General features: G+C 42.0%; 2 protein-coding genes across 3 annotated transcripts; both read right to left on the bottom strand.

Annotated features, from left to right (window-relative positions):
* Window positions 1-1,419: 1,419 nt before the first annotated feature.
* Window positions 1,420-5,802, bottom strand: LOC110499844 (protein mono-ADP-ribosyltransferase PARP11-like). The gene is made up of 8 exons (XM_036957108.1): window positions 5,701-5,802; window positions 5,476-5,610; window positions 5,226-5,346; window positions 4,650-4,734; window positions 4,386-4,449; window positions 3,980-4,110; window positions 1,875-2,026; window positions 1,420-1,766 (listed from the first exon to the last, which is right to left on the bottom strand). Exons 2-8 carry the CDS (start codon window positions 5,608-5,610, stop codon window positions 1,468-1,470), a joined length of 987 nt encoding a protein of 328 aa, XP_036813003.1. The 5' UTR covers window positions 5,701-5,802; the 3' UTR covers window positions 1,420-1,467.
* A 3,800-nt stretch (window positions 5,803-9,602) lies between these two features.
* On the bottom strand, window positions 9,603-15,634 carry LOC110499856 (protein mono-ADP-ribosyltransferase PARP11). 2 transcript variants are annotated; one of them, XM_036957109.1, is made up of 9 exons: window positions 15,169-15,634; window positions 14,910-15,034; window positions 14,632-14,759; window positions 14,352-14,472; window positions 14,153-14,228; window positions 13,709-13,781; window positions 11,393-11,520; window positions 10,964-11,115; window positions 9,603-10,715 (listed from the first exon to the last, which is right to left on the bottom strand). In XM_036957109.1, exons 3-9 carry the CDS (start codon window positions 14,749-14,751, stop codon window positions 10,399-10,401), a joined length of 987 nt encoding a protein of 328 aa, XP_036813004.1. In that variant the 5' UTR covers window positions 14,752-14,759; window positions 14,910-15,034; window positions 15,169-15,634; the 3' UTR covers window positions 9,603-10,398. The 2 variants fall into 2 exon arrangements, with proteins under 2 accessions (XP_036813004.1, XP_036813005.1); XM_036957110.1 differs by lacking the exon at window positions 14,910-15,034 and having other exon boundaries at window positions 15,169-15,481.
* Window positions 15,635-16,666: the final 1,032 nt, after the last annotated feature.

Here is a 16,666-nt window from a genome sequence, read left to right as displayed (position 1 = left end):
CAAGAAAAAACAAACAAGAGCTGAAAAAAAGTCATCAAAATGTCAGAGATACAGCTAGTAGCCCAAATATATATATCACACACACAAAATAGTGTCTTCAATGTGATAAACTATTCAGAGTAACATGAAAGTGTCTCCCGACCCCTGTAGAGAGAGGAAATAGAGTGGTCTAGTTCTCTCAGTGTGGCTCCATCTCAATGTGAATCTGTGTTTCCCAGGTTACGTGAGTTCAGCTTTGATGCACTCTCTTCCTCCTTTCCGTGTGGCTGACCTCACTATGTGAGAACGGGAGGAGCCATTTCCAGTCCAACAACAGCACTTCAAACACAGCAGCAAAAACTGTCTGGTAATGTAGAAATGAGGATCCTGTTCAAGGTGAATTTCATGCTGAATGCCATGTTGCATTGACACTGATAATAAGACTCCTCAGATTAGGTTTACTCTGTGTCCGGGAAACCCTCAGTCCTGGACTGAAAAGCATCTTCAATGGAAACTCTCCATTTATTGAGGTTTTTAGCCCAGGACAAGGTTTATCTGGGTCTGGGAAACCTGCCCTGATTGTTTTAGGAACTGCAAACTCAAACCCTTTCAGAAGAGGTTGTATTTCAGATGTTTCTATACTTCCATGCTTGTTCCAATGAGAACCTAAACAGTTTAGGACAGAGGTATCCTAACATTTACTAAATTCATTTTTGTGTGATATTTGTTTATATGTAGCTTGTTGTGATGAAATGCAAGGCTTGATTTGGTTTAAACGGTGTGCATACTGTTTAAGTGAACATTTGGCCTGACAAGGAAATGGTTTGAACTCAAATAAATGTTGTGGTTTAGTCACAGTGAAAACTTATCATTTACAAAACACTGAAGTGATTTCATGGACCAATTCAGAGCAAAATATGCAAAATAAAAACAAAACAAAAAATTCAATCCAATTCATTTGATTCATTTGAAGTTTTAATTCCATTCCAGTACAGCGGAGTGACTGCCCTGGGTTGACAGAAATCGAGCATTTTAGCATCTCATCTTCAAACATGGAAAGGGGCCTACAGGTGCGCATCAAGGTCAACAGCGACCTCTACTGCCAGTGCTCTGAAAATAATTTTTTTACTAGGCCACAACCTTTCCTACTGTAGGCTAACTAGTCTGGCTAACACCTAACTTTCAAAATCCTCCTGCTTCAGAGTCTGGAATGGCTCTTTCATGTTGTCGGCACAATGCGTTGATAATGAAGGGGGCTGTGTTGACTCGTTGGTTCTCCTCCTGGTCTTTCTCACTCAAACACCCACAGCCCCTGAGCGCCGCCCTATTCCGACACCACCGCAATAGCCTGTTACACAATCCATCGTAATAGAAATGATTTCCATTGAGAATGGACCACTGTTTAAAATAACAGTATTCCAATGACAGGCTGACAGTTCATATTGCACATGGCAACTCAGTGTAGGTCACTCGGTCTCCATCTTTATTTCAATAGTACTGAATTAAGTACTCTGGATATATCTGATTGGGATCAAATATGACAAAAATTCTGGGATATATGACATTGTCCACACAACTGTCATGGAAGTTGATAGCACTTTTGTCATCAGGCTTGAGGTAATCTGTCTTTCCCAGTGTAGTTTTCCCAACTATCACCTTGCACAGAAACATTGTTTTGGTCTTTTGGCTACTGAAGCCTTGTGGTGCCTCACCAAACAGAGGTACTGGATCAGTGTTCCATGGACTGTACTTATCTGCATATGAGGCAAATTTTGCAAAGTAGGTACCTACATAAAAGGAAGAAGAGGGGTAATAATGGGGTTACTGTACCAGAGAGATTATACCTGCTGTCATACATACTATATTAATGTATAGCCTGTTTCATCATCACTTACCTTTTCCAAGAATATGGCCGTTGATACCAGCTAACCTGTTGTCAAAATTGTATGTACAAATAGAGTGTACGTTGCTGACTTTTGTTCCATGAAACAGCTTCTCCTCCTTGACCTCTGTAACACCTTGAATCCTTCCCAACTGAATCTTTTTCCTTTAAAAAGACAATCACCATGGTTGTAAAAAAGGCCTCCCTGCTCCTCTCCTCTCCACATAACTCCCCTCACAGTCCCTTCAGTTTCCCTTCAGGCCCATTAGTTCGGCTGCTCAGCCTACCTAAATTATCCCTCACCCATCATAGAACTGACATTTTCAATCAATATGAGCGCTTGGAAATGAGCATCTGGACACTGCACCCGCCCACTCAGGTCAGAGTATTATCGTAGTCCGAAGGGAGAAGACACATGTTTCTGACAACTTTTAGTTGTCCACAGTAACAGGAATGCCTGAATGCTGTGTGTGTATCGAAATGCAGGGGGTTTATTAGGGGTTTTACATGCTGTGTAATTTAAACGTTTTTAATTAACCTTTTAACTAGGCAAGTCAGTTAAGAACAAATTCTTATTTACATTGACGGCCTACCCCGGCCAAACACTAACCCGGACACCGCTGGGCCAATTGTGCGCCGCCCTATGGAACTCCCAATCACGGCCAATTGTGATACAGCCTGGAATCGAACCAAGGTCTGTAGTGACCTCTAGCACTGAGATGCAGTGCCTTAGACCGCTGTGCCACTCGGGAGCCCCAAAAATAATGGTTAATTACCATTACTTACTTACTGTTACTTTGATAGCTTTCAGACATATGTTCTACTTTGTGGCTGTTACTATTCTGTAATGTTCAAGTTGCCAATACTGCTTTGCCTATTGTTTATCATATGTAGTATTATTCCGTACAGACAAAAGTGTTATTGCATTGGTTGCACAAGTACTTTAATTGTTGTATTGGTAAACAGTATTTTGCATGCACACGCTACCACAGCATTTTCCATAGTGGCTTCAACATCATGTTCTAACCGGACAGCACTATAGAGGACAGAACCAAACCAATCAGTTAGAAGTATATCGCGGGTGACCACTCAGACAGGTGAGGGCATTCACAGCCGACCGCTCAGACAGTTGAGGGCATTCACAGCCGACCGCTCAGACGGGTGAGGGCATTCACAGCCGACCGCTCAGACGGGTGAGGGCATTCACAGCCGACCGCTCAGACGGGTGAGGGCATTCACAGCCAACCGCTCAGATGGGTGAGGGCATTCACAGCCGACCGCTCAGACGGGTGAGGGCATTCACAGCCGACCGCTCAGACAGGTGAGGGCATTCACAGCCGACCGCTCAGACGGGTGAGGGCATTCACAGCCGACCGCTCAGACAGGTGAGGGCATTCACAGCCGACCGCTCAGACGGGTGAGGGCATTCACAGCCGACCGCTCAGACGGGTGAGGGCATTCACAGCCGACCGCTCAGACGGGTGAGGGCATTCACAGCCGACCGCTCAGACTGGTGAGGGCATTCACAGCCGACCGCTCAGACAGGTGAGGGCATTCACAGCCGACCGCTCAGACAGGTGAGGGCATTCACAGCCGACCGCTCAGACGGGTGAGGGCATTCACAGCCGACCGCTCAGACGGGTGAGGGCATTCACAGCCAACCGCTCAGACGGGTGAGGGCATTCACAGCCGACCGCTCAGACGGGTGAGGGCATTCACAGCCGACCGCTCAGACGGGTGAGGGCATTCACAGCCGACCGCTCAGACAGGTGAGGGCATTCACAGCCGACCGCTCAGACAGGTGAGGGCATTCACAGCCGACCGCTCAGACAGGTGAGGGCAGTCACAGCCGACCGCTCAGACGGGTGATGGCATACCAGCCAACCGTTTTCACGTGGTCCTTCTAGCCGGATTTAGTGACCAACAGTTTTTTACATGGTCCGCCATTTCTCCGGATTTAGTGACCGATAGTTTTTACAATGGTGAATACAATACCAATAGTGATAGAATACCAGACAATTACATAGGAAATGTACACTGTACTACATCCATCTATTTCTGCAGAAATTATAATAATATTATGATGCTGATGACGATGTAAATTAGAATTCCTCTTACCTACAGTAAAACTCCCAGAGGTCCAGGTTCTGTATTCTACAGATGGATTTGATGCGTCTGTCTAGTTCTCCATCCTTTAAGCAGCCTGCCACATAATCATATTCAGCTGTGTCTCTCTTCAGACAGAACACCTATGGGTTAATGATGGAAATGAAATCATACTCAGATTACAAACAAAATCAGGATAAATGATAAGTAAACAAGCATGTTATATTATTGCAGAATAATGGACTACGGTTTGAATATATACTAGATACTACTTGTAACGTCTGATGTGATTGAGTTAGCAACAACTTGCCCTTTAGATGATCTGATTTTGCACTGGACATATATTCCTTTGTGTTCCCAAATAAATAAAAAAGAGATGACAAAAACTGAGATGTGGTACATTTGTTTTTATCTGCACCTGATAGGGGTATTTGGGGTCCACCGCTTCCCAGTGTGTGGGCACTGGACTAACACAAGAGCATCTAAACGAGAAACAGAATACACAACGTTATGTTAAAAGAAACCAAGCCACCAGTGAGTTGGTTTCACTTTCATTTCTCAGTAAGTCAGAGTATGTGTTGCCTAAAGGTGGAGCAATACATTTCAGAGACATGTTTGATCTGGATCAATTCCATAACGTATTGAACCCCAGTGATCACAAGTGACAAATCTAAAGTCTCACCTTCCACTATTCCCAGTGTTGTGAGTGTTGTTGGATCGTTTGATTGGCGTCTGCTTCCTTGTTTTGATGTCAGTCAGAACCATCTCTGGAAATCAAATAGTCAGTGCTATCAGTTCACAACATAAATAGTCAGTACTATCAGTTCACAACATAAATAGTCAGTGCTATCAGTTCACAACATAAATAGTCAGTGCTATCAGTTCACAACATAAATAGTCAGTACTATCAGTTCACAACATAAATAGTCAGTGCTATCTTTTCACAACATAAATAGTCAGTGCTATCAGTTCACAACATAAATAGTCAGTGCTATCAGTTCACAACATAAATAGTCAGTGCTATCAGTTCACAACATAAATAGTCAGTGCTATCAGTTCACAACATAAATAGTCAGTACTATCAGTTCACAACATAAATAGTCAGTGCTATCTTTTCACAACATAAATAGTCAGTACTATCAGTTCACAACATAAATAGTCAGTGCTATCAGTTCACAACATAAAACCTTTGATGTGAAAATAAATACTGTATGATATTATTGTGGATACGGGTTGATAGAAGGAATCAAGTAAATACCAGCGAAATCCAGCTTGTTGATGCCTCTGGATGTGGATATCTGTAACACTCCTTTTGGATTTCTTGTGTAATACCTTTCAATGTCCTGACTGGTCAGAGAGTTTCTTTCCATTTGATCATTCTGACAGAAAAATACCATTTATAAGACAAAGCAAAGTCTCAAACATGTAAGAGATGGACCACTGGGCACAGACGTCAAGTCAACGTCGTAGTGGGAGATGAACTCTAGACTGACAAAAGAGACAGCTACCTCAAACATGTGCCACGTTCCCCTCGTGTCCAGGTAGAACCAATGCCATGAATTTGTTTTGTAATCTGTCATAACAGGCATGTCTGAGATGTCCATGTCCTCAACTTCCGAACTGCTTTCTGATTGAGCCCACATCTACATCAGGACAGCAAACCCACACATCTTATTTACTGAAACACCACTTCAATTTGGCTTGATAAAATACTAGGTAAAATGTTACTTTACCTTCTCCTGAGGTTTTGTTTTGTAGTAAAGGTGAATGGTACTGTAGCTATCCAAGATTCGCCTGCCACTCCTGACCTGGTTCAGCACTGCTTGAAAATGCTGTAGTAAAAACACCAGTCAAACCACACCCTCTTAAAGGAGGACGTCCTTGTCTGAAAGTCTGGTGTATGACGCTCACCTGTGGATTCAAATAAATCAGCTTTTTGGATGGAACGTCTGAGTCACCTATAGTTGACGTCAGACTTGTTTTGCATACACAGTTGAAGTCGAAGGTTTACATACACCTTAGCCAAATACATTTAAACTTAGTTTCGCAATTCCTGACATTTAATCCTAGGAAAAATTCCCTGTCTTTGGTCAGTTAGGATCACCACTTTTATTTTAAGAATGTGAAATGTCAGAATAATAGCAGAGAGAATGACTTATTTCATCTTTGATTTCTTTCATCACATTCCCAGTGGGTCAGAAGTTTACATACACTCAATTAGTATTTGGTAGCATTGACTTTAAATTGTTTAACTTGGGTCAAACGTTTTGGGTAGCCTTCCACAAGCTTCCCACAATAAACTGGGTGAATTTTGGCCCATTCCTCCTGACAGAGCTGGTGTAACGGAGTCAGGTTTGTAGGCCTCCTTGCTTGCACAAACTTTTTCAGTTCTGCCCACAAATTTTCTATAGGATTGAGATCAGTGCTTTGCGATGGCCACTCCAATACTTGACTTTGTTGTCCTTAAGCCATTTTGACACAACTTTGGAAGTATGCTTGGGGTCAATGTCCATTTGGAAGACCCATTTGCGACCAAGCTTTAACTTCCTGACTGATATCTTGAGATGTTGCTTCAATATATGACGGCTGCGTGGTCCCATGGTGTTTATACTGGCGTACTATTGTTTGTACAGATGACCGTGGTACCTTCAGGCATTTGGAAATTACTCCCAAGGATGAACCAGACTTGTGGAGGTCTACAATTGTTTTTCTGAGGTCTTGGTTGATTTCTTTTGATTGTCCCATGATGTCAAGCAAAGAGGCAGTGAGTTTGAAGGTAGGACTTGAAATACATCCACATCCTCAAATTATGTCAATTACCCTATCAGAAGCTTCTAAAGCCATGACATAATTTTCTGGAATGTTCCAAGCTGTTTAAAGTCACTGTCAACTTAGTGTATGTAAACTTCTGACCCACTGGAATTGTGATACGTGAAATAATCTGTCTGTAAACAATTGTTGGAAAATTACTTGTGTCATGCACAAAGCAGATGTCCTAACCGACTTGCCAAAACTATAGTTTGTTAACAAGAAATGTGTGGTGTGGTTGATAAAGAAGTTTGAATGACTCCAACCTAAGTGTATGTAAACTTCCGACTTCAACTGTATGCCACACAAAACGTAGGTCCTTTCTTCATCTTGTTGTCACTGGTCCATGATGTTCCAGTCAAGACTGGAGGAACTCACTCATTCTGCTAGTTACCATTTTTTTTTTAAATGTGTGCATTTCCTTCTTATCCAAATGGATTGTATTTTTGAAATCTCCTGACAATGTGTACAATCCTCACTAAGAAAAGACAATTGTTCAAATACGATTGAACAGAAATGTATGGTGTAATCTTGTGTTGTACTGCCGCCATGTGGCCAATTAGATGCACTCAGCATTTAATTTCCCTCCATTGTTTCCCTATCGCTTAACCTTCAATGATCCTTGGTAGTATTTGCAGGAAATAGATAGATAAAATAATGTCCACCTTTCATTCAACATGACTCGCTCCGGTAAACATACACATATAACATTTTCGTTTATTTAGTGTATTACAACAGTAGGCCTAAATCAAGCCCATATCAAGTTTATACATCAAAGCAGAGGACATGAAGTACTGACCAACATTTCATGACTTTAAATGAACACGAAAATACTGTCATTATGACATAGTTTGACACCCTCTCATTAAGAGGAAAGACCATTTTAATTCAGCTCAAGAAGATCTTCATGGGGGTATTTCCTTCTTGAACAATGTACAATGTGCAGAATGAGGGAGGTAGATTGTTTAAGGGGTAAGAGAGTGCTTATCATGCATATATCAACTACATACAGTACACATATACAGGTAGCCTACTGCATTGTCAGATCGTGGTACCAATAGCGGTGAAGGAGAAAGCAGTAGATTTTAAGACATATTGGCCTTTAAAAGCCATCTTGGCCGAAGGTCTTGGCCTCAGTTAACTCAGGCAATCAATCACTTGCACAAACGGTCCCCAAAGAGATTCATCCAGTTTCTTAGCTTAGCAACACTAGCTAGGCCTATATCCTAGCTTTCATTTAGAAAATGCATCTGCAACAGTACAGTACACAGAGACGAGCTGACTATAAGCCTCATGCATGATATGATGTGATAGTACAACTGCAGTGTTTGCATTGTCTGTTCAGTTAGAATTGGAGCAACTCTATGTGAAATCTATCTAGTTTTCCTAGAATTCCAATTTCTTTGGTAACTATATTTGTTATATATACAGTACCAGTCAAAAGTTTGGACACACCTACTCATTCAAGGGTTTTTCTTTATTTTTACTATTTTCTACATTGTAGAATAATAGTGAAGACCTCAAAACTATGAAATAACACATATGGAATGATGCAGTAACCAAATAAGTGTTAAACAAATCAAATATATTTTATAATTGAGATTGTTCAAAGTAGCCACCCTTTGCCTTGATGACAGCTTTGCACACTCTTGGCAATCTCAACCAGTTTCATGAGGTTGTCACCTGGAATGCATTTCAATGAACAGGTGTGCCTTGTTAAAAGTTAATTTGTGGTATTTCATTCCTTCTTAACTCGTTTGAGACAATCAGTTGTGTTGTGACAAGTCCATATTATGGCATAAACAGCTCAAATAAGCAAAGAAAAACGATAGTCCATCATTACTTTAAGACATGAAGAACTTTTAAAGTTTCTTCGAGTGCAGTCGCAAAACCATCAAGCGCTATGAAGAAACTGGCTTTCATGAGGACCGCCACAGGAATGGAAGACCCAGAGTTACCTATGCTGCAGAGGATAAGTTCATTAGAGTTACCAGCCTCAGAAATTGCAGCCCAAATAAATGCCTCAGAGTTTAAGTAACAGACACATCTCAACATCAACTTTTCAGAGACTCAGACCTTCATGGTTGAATTTCTGCACAAAAAAACACTACTAAAGGACACCAATAAGAAGAAGAGGCTTGATTGGGGCAAAAACCACAAGCAATTCCACCGGTATCCATTAGATCGGTGGAAATCTGTCCTTTGGTCTGATGAGTTTTAGATTTTTGGTTACAACCGCTGTGTCTTTGTGAGACAGAGTAGGTGAACGGATGATCTCCGCATGTGTGGTTCCCACCGTGAAGCATGGAGGAGGAGGTGTGATGGTGTGGGGGTGCATTCCTGTTGACACTATCTGTGATTTATTTAGAATTCAAGGCACACTTAACCAGCATGGCTACCACAGCATTCTGCAGCGATACGCCATCCCATCTGGTTTGCGCTTAGTGGGACGATCATTTGTTTTTTAACAGGACAATGACTGTATAAGGGCTATTTGACCAAGAAGGAGAGTGATAGAGTGCTGCAGCAGATAACCTGGCCTCCACAATCACCCGACCTCAACCCAATGGAGATGGTTTAGGATGAGTTGGACCGCAGAGTAAAGGAAAATCAGCCAACAAGTGCTCAGCATATGTGGGAACTCCTTCAAGACGGTTGGAAAAGGATTCCTCATGAAGCTGGTTGAGAGAATGCCAAAAGTGTGCAAAGCTGTCATCAAGGCAAAGGGTGGCTACTTAGAAGAATCTAAAATATATTTTGATTTGTTTAAAACTTATTTGGTTACTACGTGATTCCATATGTGTTATTTCATAGTTTTGATGTCTTCACTATTATTCTACAATGTAGAAAATATTACAAGAGCAGATTACTGTACAGTTACAATGAATATATCCCTTATACACAGTACCAGTCAAACATTTAGATACACCTACTTATTCAATGTCTATCTATGAAATCAGGTCCTTGTATACAGGAGTAGGGCAAGTCAAACATGTGTTTACTTTATGTTGGCGACTTCACTTGTAATAGTGAGTTATTGCATCCTGGTCACCAAAGTAGTTATTCAGTCTACATCCTCATTAGAAGTGTGTTGCACTTTTTAGCTTTGTTTGACTATGGTCATGTTGGACCCAAACAGTCAAAGGAAAATAAAAAAATAATACCTGCCCACTGTTAGAACGCTCCCGAAACGTATTCGCAACGTTTCGACAACACAAGGTGATCCTGCCTTGAAACATTGCTAATCCATTTCGGGAACACTCAAACAGTGTGCAGTTACTTTTCTGTTTTTCAAATACGCCACCTCTCGCCCTCTCCGACCCACAAGTCTCTAAACACAGTAAATAGACAAACCACTCTTTACGAACTCTACAGCTTTTATAGAAACATAGTCTTCTTGTATGGTCTTCCTTGTTCTGCCATAGTAATCCATTAAGGCACATCTTATGATCCAAGTCCCAGTCGGGCCTGGAATCAAACAGCGGGAAGTCATCATGGCCGTCCATTAAGTCCCTCCTCTCTCGACCTCTCCCCTGATGTCTCTGAATCCCAATCCCGTCCTGGTAAAAAAAAATCCACCCCCTGTACATTGTGTGATAACGTCCCTGATCACCCCATAGGCGTCAGTAGAACTCAATCAGATACTCTGGGTAAATCTGGTTGCAGTCGAAGATGACGTAGATCTTTGGGTTGGCGAGGTCGTCCACACAGCTGTCAAAGAAGTTGCTGTAGCTCATGTCCTTGGATGGCGGTCGGCAGAACAGCGGATTGCCTAACGTGGACTCGCCGACCAGCACTCTGGCCAGGAACATGGTCTTATATGGAGGCTCGCTTGAAAATATCGGCGGAGCTAGTCCGTGCTTCTGCAAGGCAAAGTTATGTTTCCCCGTCGTAAGGCAGAATTTGCTAGAATACTTGGCGTCTCGGGCGAAATAACTCCCTGAGAAATGATGGGAAGGACAGTATTAGAATACTATGTTTGAACAGTTGAAACTACTGTTGCAAAATTCTGGGAACTTTGCCAAAATTCCCAGGTTTTCCAGAAATCAAAGTTGGAAGATTCTTGGAATCAAGCAAGAATAGACAGGAATAAGCAGGAAATCCAGGAATACTCTAACCGGGATTTTTGGAAAACCGTGAAATTGTGAGAAAGTTACGATTTCATGACACAACACAAGTGGAATCTACCTCTGCCATAGACGTCCCCATGGCTCCCAGTTAGCCGCCAGTCAAAGTTATATGTGCATATAGCCTGCACGTTGCTGTGGCCTGTGCCATGAAATAACATTTTCTCCTCAATGTCCACAACTCGCTTTATCTTGCGCAATTGTTGTTTTTTCCTTTAGTAATTGGAGTAAAAACACAAGAGCATTGATCAGTCTCAGCATTTAGGCTAAGCATGTTTTCCAACCAAAATATCTCTAAGATGTTATCGAAAAAGGTCTACCTATCTGATTCAAACCGTCATTCCAAACTGGGATTCTAGATGCTATCATCAAAATAATTTAGATACTAAACTATACTAACATCATTATAATACCACACACACACACACACACACACACACACACACACACACACACACACACACACACACACACACACCCACAGCTCTACCTGCAAAAGAACTCCCACAGATCCAGGTTCTGTATCCTCTGAATAGATTTGATAGGGTGACACATGGTCCTTTCATAGAGTCTGACCACTTCCTTGAATTCATAAGTATCTCTGGCCAATGAGACGAGCTGAAATAAAGATCATATTAAATTACTGGTATTCTAATTCCTAATTCTACAAGCTGAAAGAGAATAGTCAATCAGACATGGGTATACTGCAAATCAATGACACACAGTGTTTTAGTTAGAAAGAAACAAACTGGCTAAAGAGAGTCATGGAGTAGGTAGATACATTGATAACACTTTACTGAAAGGTCCAATAAAGCTGTTATCTCAATATCAAATCACCTTTTCTGGGAAACAAATAAGTACCTTACTGTGGATTTTCTTTCTATTATTACAAAATGTCTGGAAGTGGTCTGAGTACAGAGGGAAAACTGAAAACTAGCTGCTATTGGCAGAGAGATTTGGAACTCTCTTTCTTATTGGTCTATTAACATATTTTTCACCTGGTGACATCACCAGGAAGGCCAAAACTCCCTCCCACCAAAGCAGGCAGACATTTCAGGCGGTCTTTTCAAACAGTTCTTACACTAAAAGGGCATTACGTAATTTTACAGTATTATTCCATCCTCATAGTGTTGAAATATATCCAAAATACAGGAAAATATGTTTTCGACTGCACTTGGCCTTTAAAGGTAGTCAGCAATGCAGAAAGTAAATAGCAATATCGGGCCGATTTCCATAACAACTAAGATAATTGAAGTGCAAGGCGAAACCTCTCCACTGAGCAGATAACATGGCTAGGTCTTGAGCAGGTAACATGACTAGGTCTTGAGCAGATAACATGACTAGGTATTGAGCAGGTAATCACTAGGTCTTGAGCAGATAACATGACTAGGTCTTGAGCAGATAACATGACAAGGTCTTGAGCAGATAACATGACTAGGTCTTGAGCAGGTAACATGACTAGGTCTTGAGCAGGTAATCACTAGGTCTTGAGCAGATAACATGACTAGGTCTTGAGCAGATAACATGACTAGGTCTTGAGCAGGTAACATGACTAGGTCTTGAGCAGGTAATCACTAGGTCTTGAGCAGATAACATGACTAGGTCTTGAGCAGATAATCACTAGGTCTTGAGCAGATAACATGACTAGGTCTTGAGCAGATAACATGACTAGGTCTTGAGCAGATAACATGACTAGGTCTTGAGCAGGTAACATGACTAGGTCTTGAGCAGGTAACATGACTAGGTCTTGAGCAGGTAACATGACTAGGTCTTGAGCAGGTAACATGACTAGGTCTTGAGCAGGTAACATGACTAGGTCTTGAGCAGGTAACATGACTAGGTCTTGAGCAGGTAATGACTAGGTCTTGAGCAGGTAACATGACTAGGTCTTGAGCAGATAACATGACTAGGTCTTGAGCAGGTAATGACTAGATCTTGAGCAGATAACATGACTAGGTCTTGAGCAGGTAACATGACTAGGTCTTGAGCAGATAACATGACTAGGTCTTGAGCAGGTAATGACTAGGTCTTGAGCAGGTAACATGACTAGGTCTTGAGCAGATAACATGACTAGGTCTTGAGCAGGTAACATGACTAGGTCTTGAGCAGGTAACATGACTAGGTCTTGAGCAGGTAACATGACTAGGTCTTGAGCAGGTAACATGACTAGGTCTTGAGCAGATAACATGACTAGGTCTTGAGCAGGTAACATGACTAGGTCTTGAGCAGATAACATGACTAGGTCTTGAGCAGGTAACATGACTAGGTCTTGAGCAGATAACATGACTAGGTCTTGAGCAGGTAACATGACTAGGTCTTGAGCAGGTAACATGACTAGGTCTTGAGCAGATAACATGACTAGGTCTTGAGCAGGTAACATGACTAGGTCTTGAGCAGGTAATGGCTAGGTCTTGAGCAGGTGTAACAGTATACCTTTAGACCGTCCCCTCGCCCATACCCGGGCGCGAACCAGGGAACCTCTGCACACATCAACAACTGACACCCACGAAGCATCATTACCCATCGCTCCACAAAAGCCGCGGCCCTTGCAGAGCAAGGGGAACTACTACTACAAGGTCTCAGAGCAAGTGATATCACCGATTGAAACGCTATTTAGAGCGTACCACCTCTAACTAAGCTAGCGTTTCACATCCGTTACACAGGTAACATGCTGGTTAGGAGTTACCTGTATTTCTACCCCTGCCCCATTCAGATAGTAACCTGAACCGGCAAAAGACGGGTAAAGCTCTCTGTCTGAAAAAGGTAGATACACAGCATATTGTCCACACACATCCTTTTCCCGTACCTGATAAGGCTCGTCTGTATTTATTCTCTCCCAGTGGCAGGGCACCGGCAGGGCCAGATTATCACAAATGAACCTGGGCGAGGGTGACAGATGCATATACACAATTCAGACATAAACGGTACAGGTCAGGTCTGGGTCCAACTGCTGGGTGGTTATTATGTCAATGCCCTTAGTTACACATCCTTTATTTTCACCCAAAATGTAGCACAACATGCATAAGGTTTAACGATATAACAGGTGATGCTTCTAACCCCACAATAGACTAAAGAGTAAGCTCTGGGAAGTAAGCTCCAGGAAGTGAAACTGACCACAGAGCCAATGGAGAGCACTCAGAACTCTGTATTTCTTAGTTATATAGTTACAGGCCTGTGGGCTACCTGCATGTCTGAGTTTTTATACAGCTACATGCCCGTGGGTGACCCCATTGGTACAGCTCAGACTCACCTAAAGCCAGTGGCAGAGTGGAATGCCCGTTTGATTGGCCGTTGTTTCCCGGTTGTGACATTGATCTGCTTCATGACTGGTTGTGAAACAAAGACAAACAGGTAACAAAGATCAGCCAATTAGAGACGGACTCCAACATATCCAATGATTGTAAATGATACTGTATAGATGTGTGCCAGTACTGTAGTGTTCTTGGTACCTGAGAAGTCCAGTCTGTAGGTGTACTTGGCGGTGTAAAACTCCATGACACCGTGTTGATTCCTGCTGTAATTCTGTTCTATCTGCTCACTGGTCACAGAGCATGCAGCACTTGGATCAATCTGCCACAAGCAGAACAAATTGCAAATGAGACTGGGATGGGTAGAGTGAGTGAGTGAGGGGATGGGATGGGTGGATGGAATAATGAAGGAATGGATCAATAGATCAAGTAAGAGGATGGATTTATGAGGAATGCATAGGTGGAGTGATATGTCCTGTACCTCAAACATGTGCCACACTCCACATTCAGCTAGGTAATACCAGCACCAGACAGCCTCTGACGTGTCCATCTCCTCCACCATCTCTGAGGACTCCTCCTCAGGTGCCCTTATGGCAAACATGCCTGGACCTGGGAAGAGCAGTATACAATGTCATTGCATTGGCTTATAGTGTATAGTGGATGAGGAGTATGCTAGGTTTATCTTCAGCATGACATTTCTTATTTTTAAATATCTGTTCTCATATTTCTCGGTAATTTGCTTGCAACTATGAACAATACCTATATGAACTGCACCAATATGTTTCCAACAACAGCATTAGGTTCTTCCTGGTTGGCAGAAGAACAGTCTGCCGACATGTCATCAGCTTGTTGCAAATTCTCTGCACCCCGAAGTGGATGTGTGTCTACATGTCAAATAGACGAACACAATTCACTAAGCTGCTATCAAACACAGTAATATGTTTATCACATCGGGTATATATATAGTCTATAGGAAATATAACTAGCTACTAGCATGAAATATAGCAGGCTATCTTACCGGTTTATCGAGCGATTAGCCAGCCTCAGTCCTAGCTACTGCGTTAAACCTTTTCTAGAATTGGCAATCATATATTCCAGCTAACCCCATTTCGCCCAGTGCTGCAAAATCGTATTTAGCACCCAGCATCGAGAGATTTTTTGTAGAATTATGCGAATGCATTCGCGTTTCTCTTCCGATTGCTATGTTTACATTCGTTTCCTGGTAGCAAAAAAAAAACGTCACAGAGCACGTCATAATTCCAAGTCGCTCCCACTGAGGTATGATGCCGCGTCAGGAACAAACATGTTCCAAAACAATGTACCTCTAGGCGTAAATTGGTTCATTGAATTGAAATGTATCTTATGTATTTGTTACAACAAGATTAAATCATATTTAGCTTTTTAGTTAATAACAAAAATAATGAAATTTTCCTAGAATCATTAATGACATCTCCCCGAGTTCCTACTTCAGTGCATTCCAGACAACTGGGAACTCGAACAAAAACGAGCTCCTATTGTGAACAAAATCGTTTTGAAGGTCATATAACTCGTAATTTCATGGGGTGCGTTTGTAAATTTGCTCTGGTTATCTACTTCGATTTCAGAGCACTCTCATCTGTGTGTCAGGGCGCAGAATAACTGATGAATTGACTAACGCTCAACACCCTGTTGAATATGCCGTTTCAGTAAACCTTGGCAAAAAAAACGCGGAGTTAAATTGTTGCCAGCAGCACAGTTACAGTCACCAACGCTCTGGATAACATGAAAACGGCCTAACCAGCTCGGCTAAAGAGCAAGAAAAATGGTCAGAGTGAGGTGTTCTCTCGTTTATGTCTGTAAGTAGCTAGCATGCTAGCTAACTTTAGCCAGTTAGCTTGGGTGCTTGACTGCCGTTGTGAGGTCAGAACGCTTGGATCAACCCTACTCCTCGGCCAGAGCGTCCAGTGTGCGCTCTGAACGCTCCGAGAGCAAACGCTCTGAATTTATGAATGGACAATCTGACAATGCTTGGAATTTACAAACGCCAAGAGGGAATTTACTAACGCACCCCATGTCGGCAACTCTGACCTCTTTCTAGAGCTCCCACTTTCTGACCCGAAGATCACCTACGTCATGATGTTACCTATTATTTTTCCGATTCCCATTCGTCTTGAAAGCACCATATACAGTATGAACAGTCGCTCCCTGCCAGGCAATTAAAAAAAAAATTACATTATGAAGAAAGTGCACAACAGGTGAATTAATGTATGGAATAAACAGATCTAAATGACTTATGTTCTGATGGTGCTATTTGAAGAGCAATTGTATTTACTTTAGGCCTATCACAAACAATCATCAGCCCTTATTATGACAATTCCAGACATTCCAGCGAGTCTGACTGAGGGATTGAAATAAATTGTCTCTACCTTATTCTTTGTTATTCAACACATTATGAAATAGGATAGGATAGCCAAATGCAAAACAAATAATCAAAAAGTTTAGTGTTTTCTTTCATTTAATTTAAATGATTTAGTTGA

Source organism: Oncorhynchus mykiss, chromosome 21 (assembly GCF_013265735.2).
Source record: "Oncorhynchus mykiss isolate Arlee chromosome 21, USDA_OmykA_1.1, whole genome shotgun sequence".
In the NCBI taxonomy this organism is placed as follows: Eukaryota; Metazoa; Chordata; class Actinopteri; order Salmoniformes; family Salmonidae; genus Oncorhynchus; species Oncorhynchus mykiss.
Note: the sequence above shows the minus strand (reverse complement) of the source record. Positions and strands in the feature narration are given on the sequence as shown.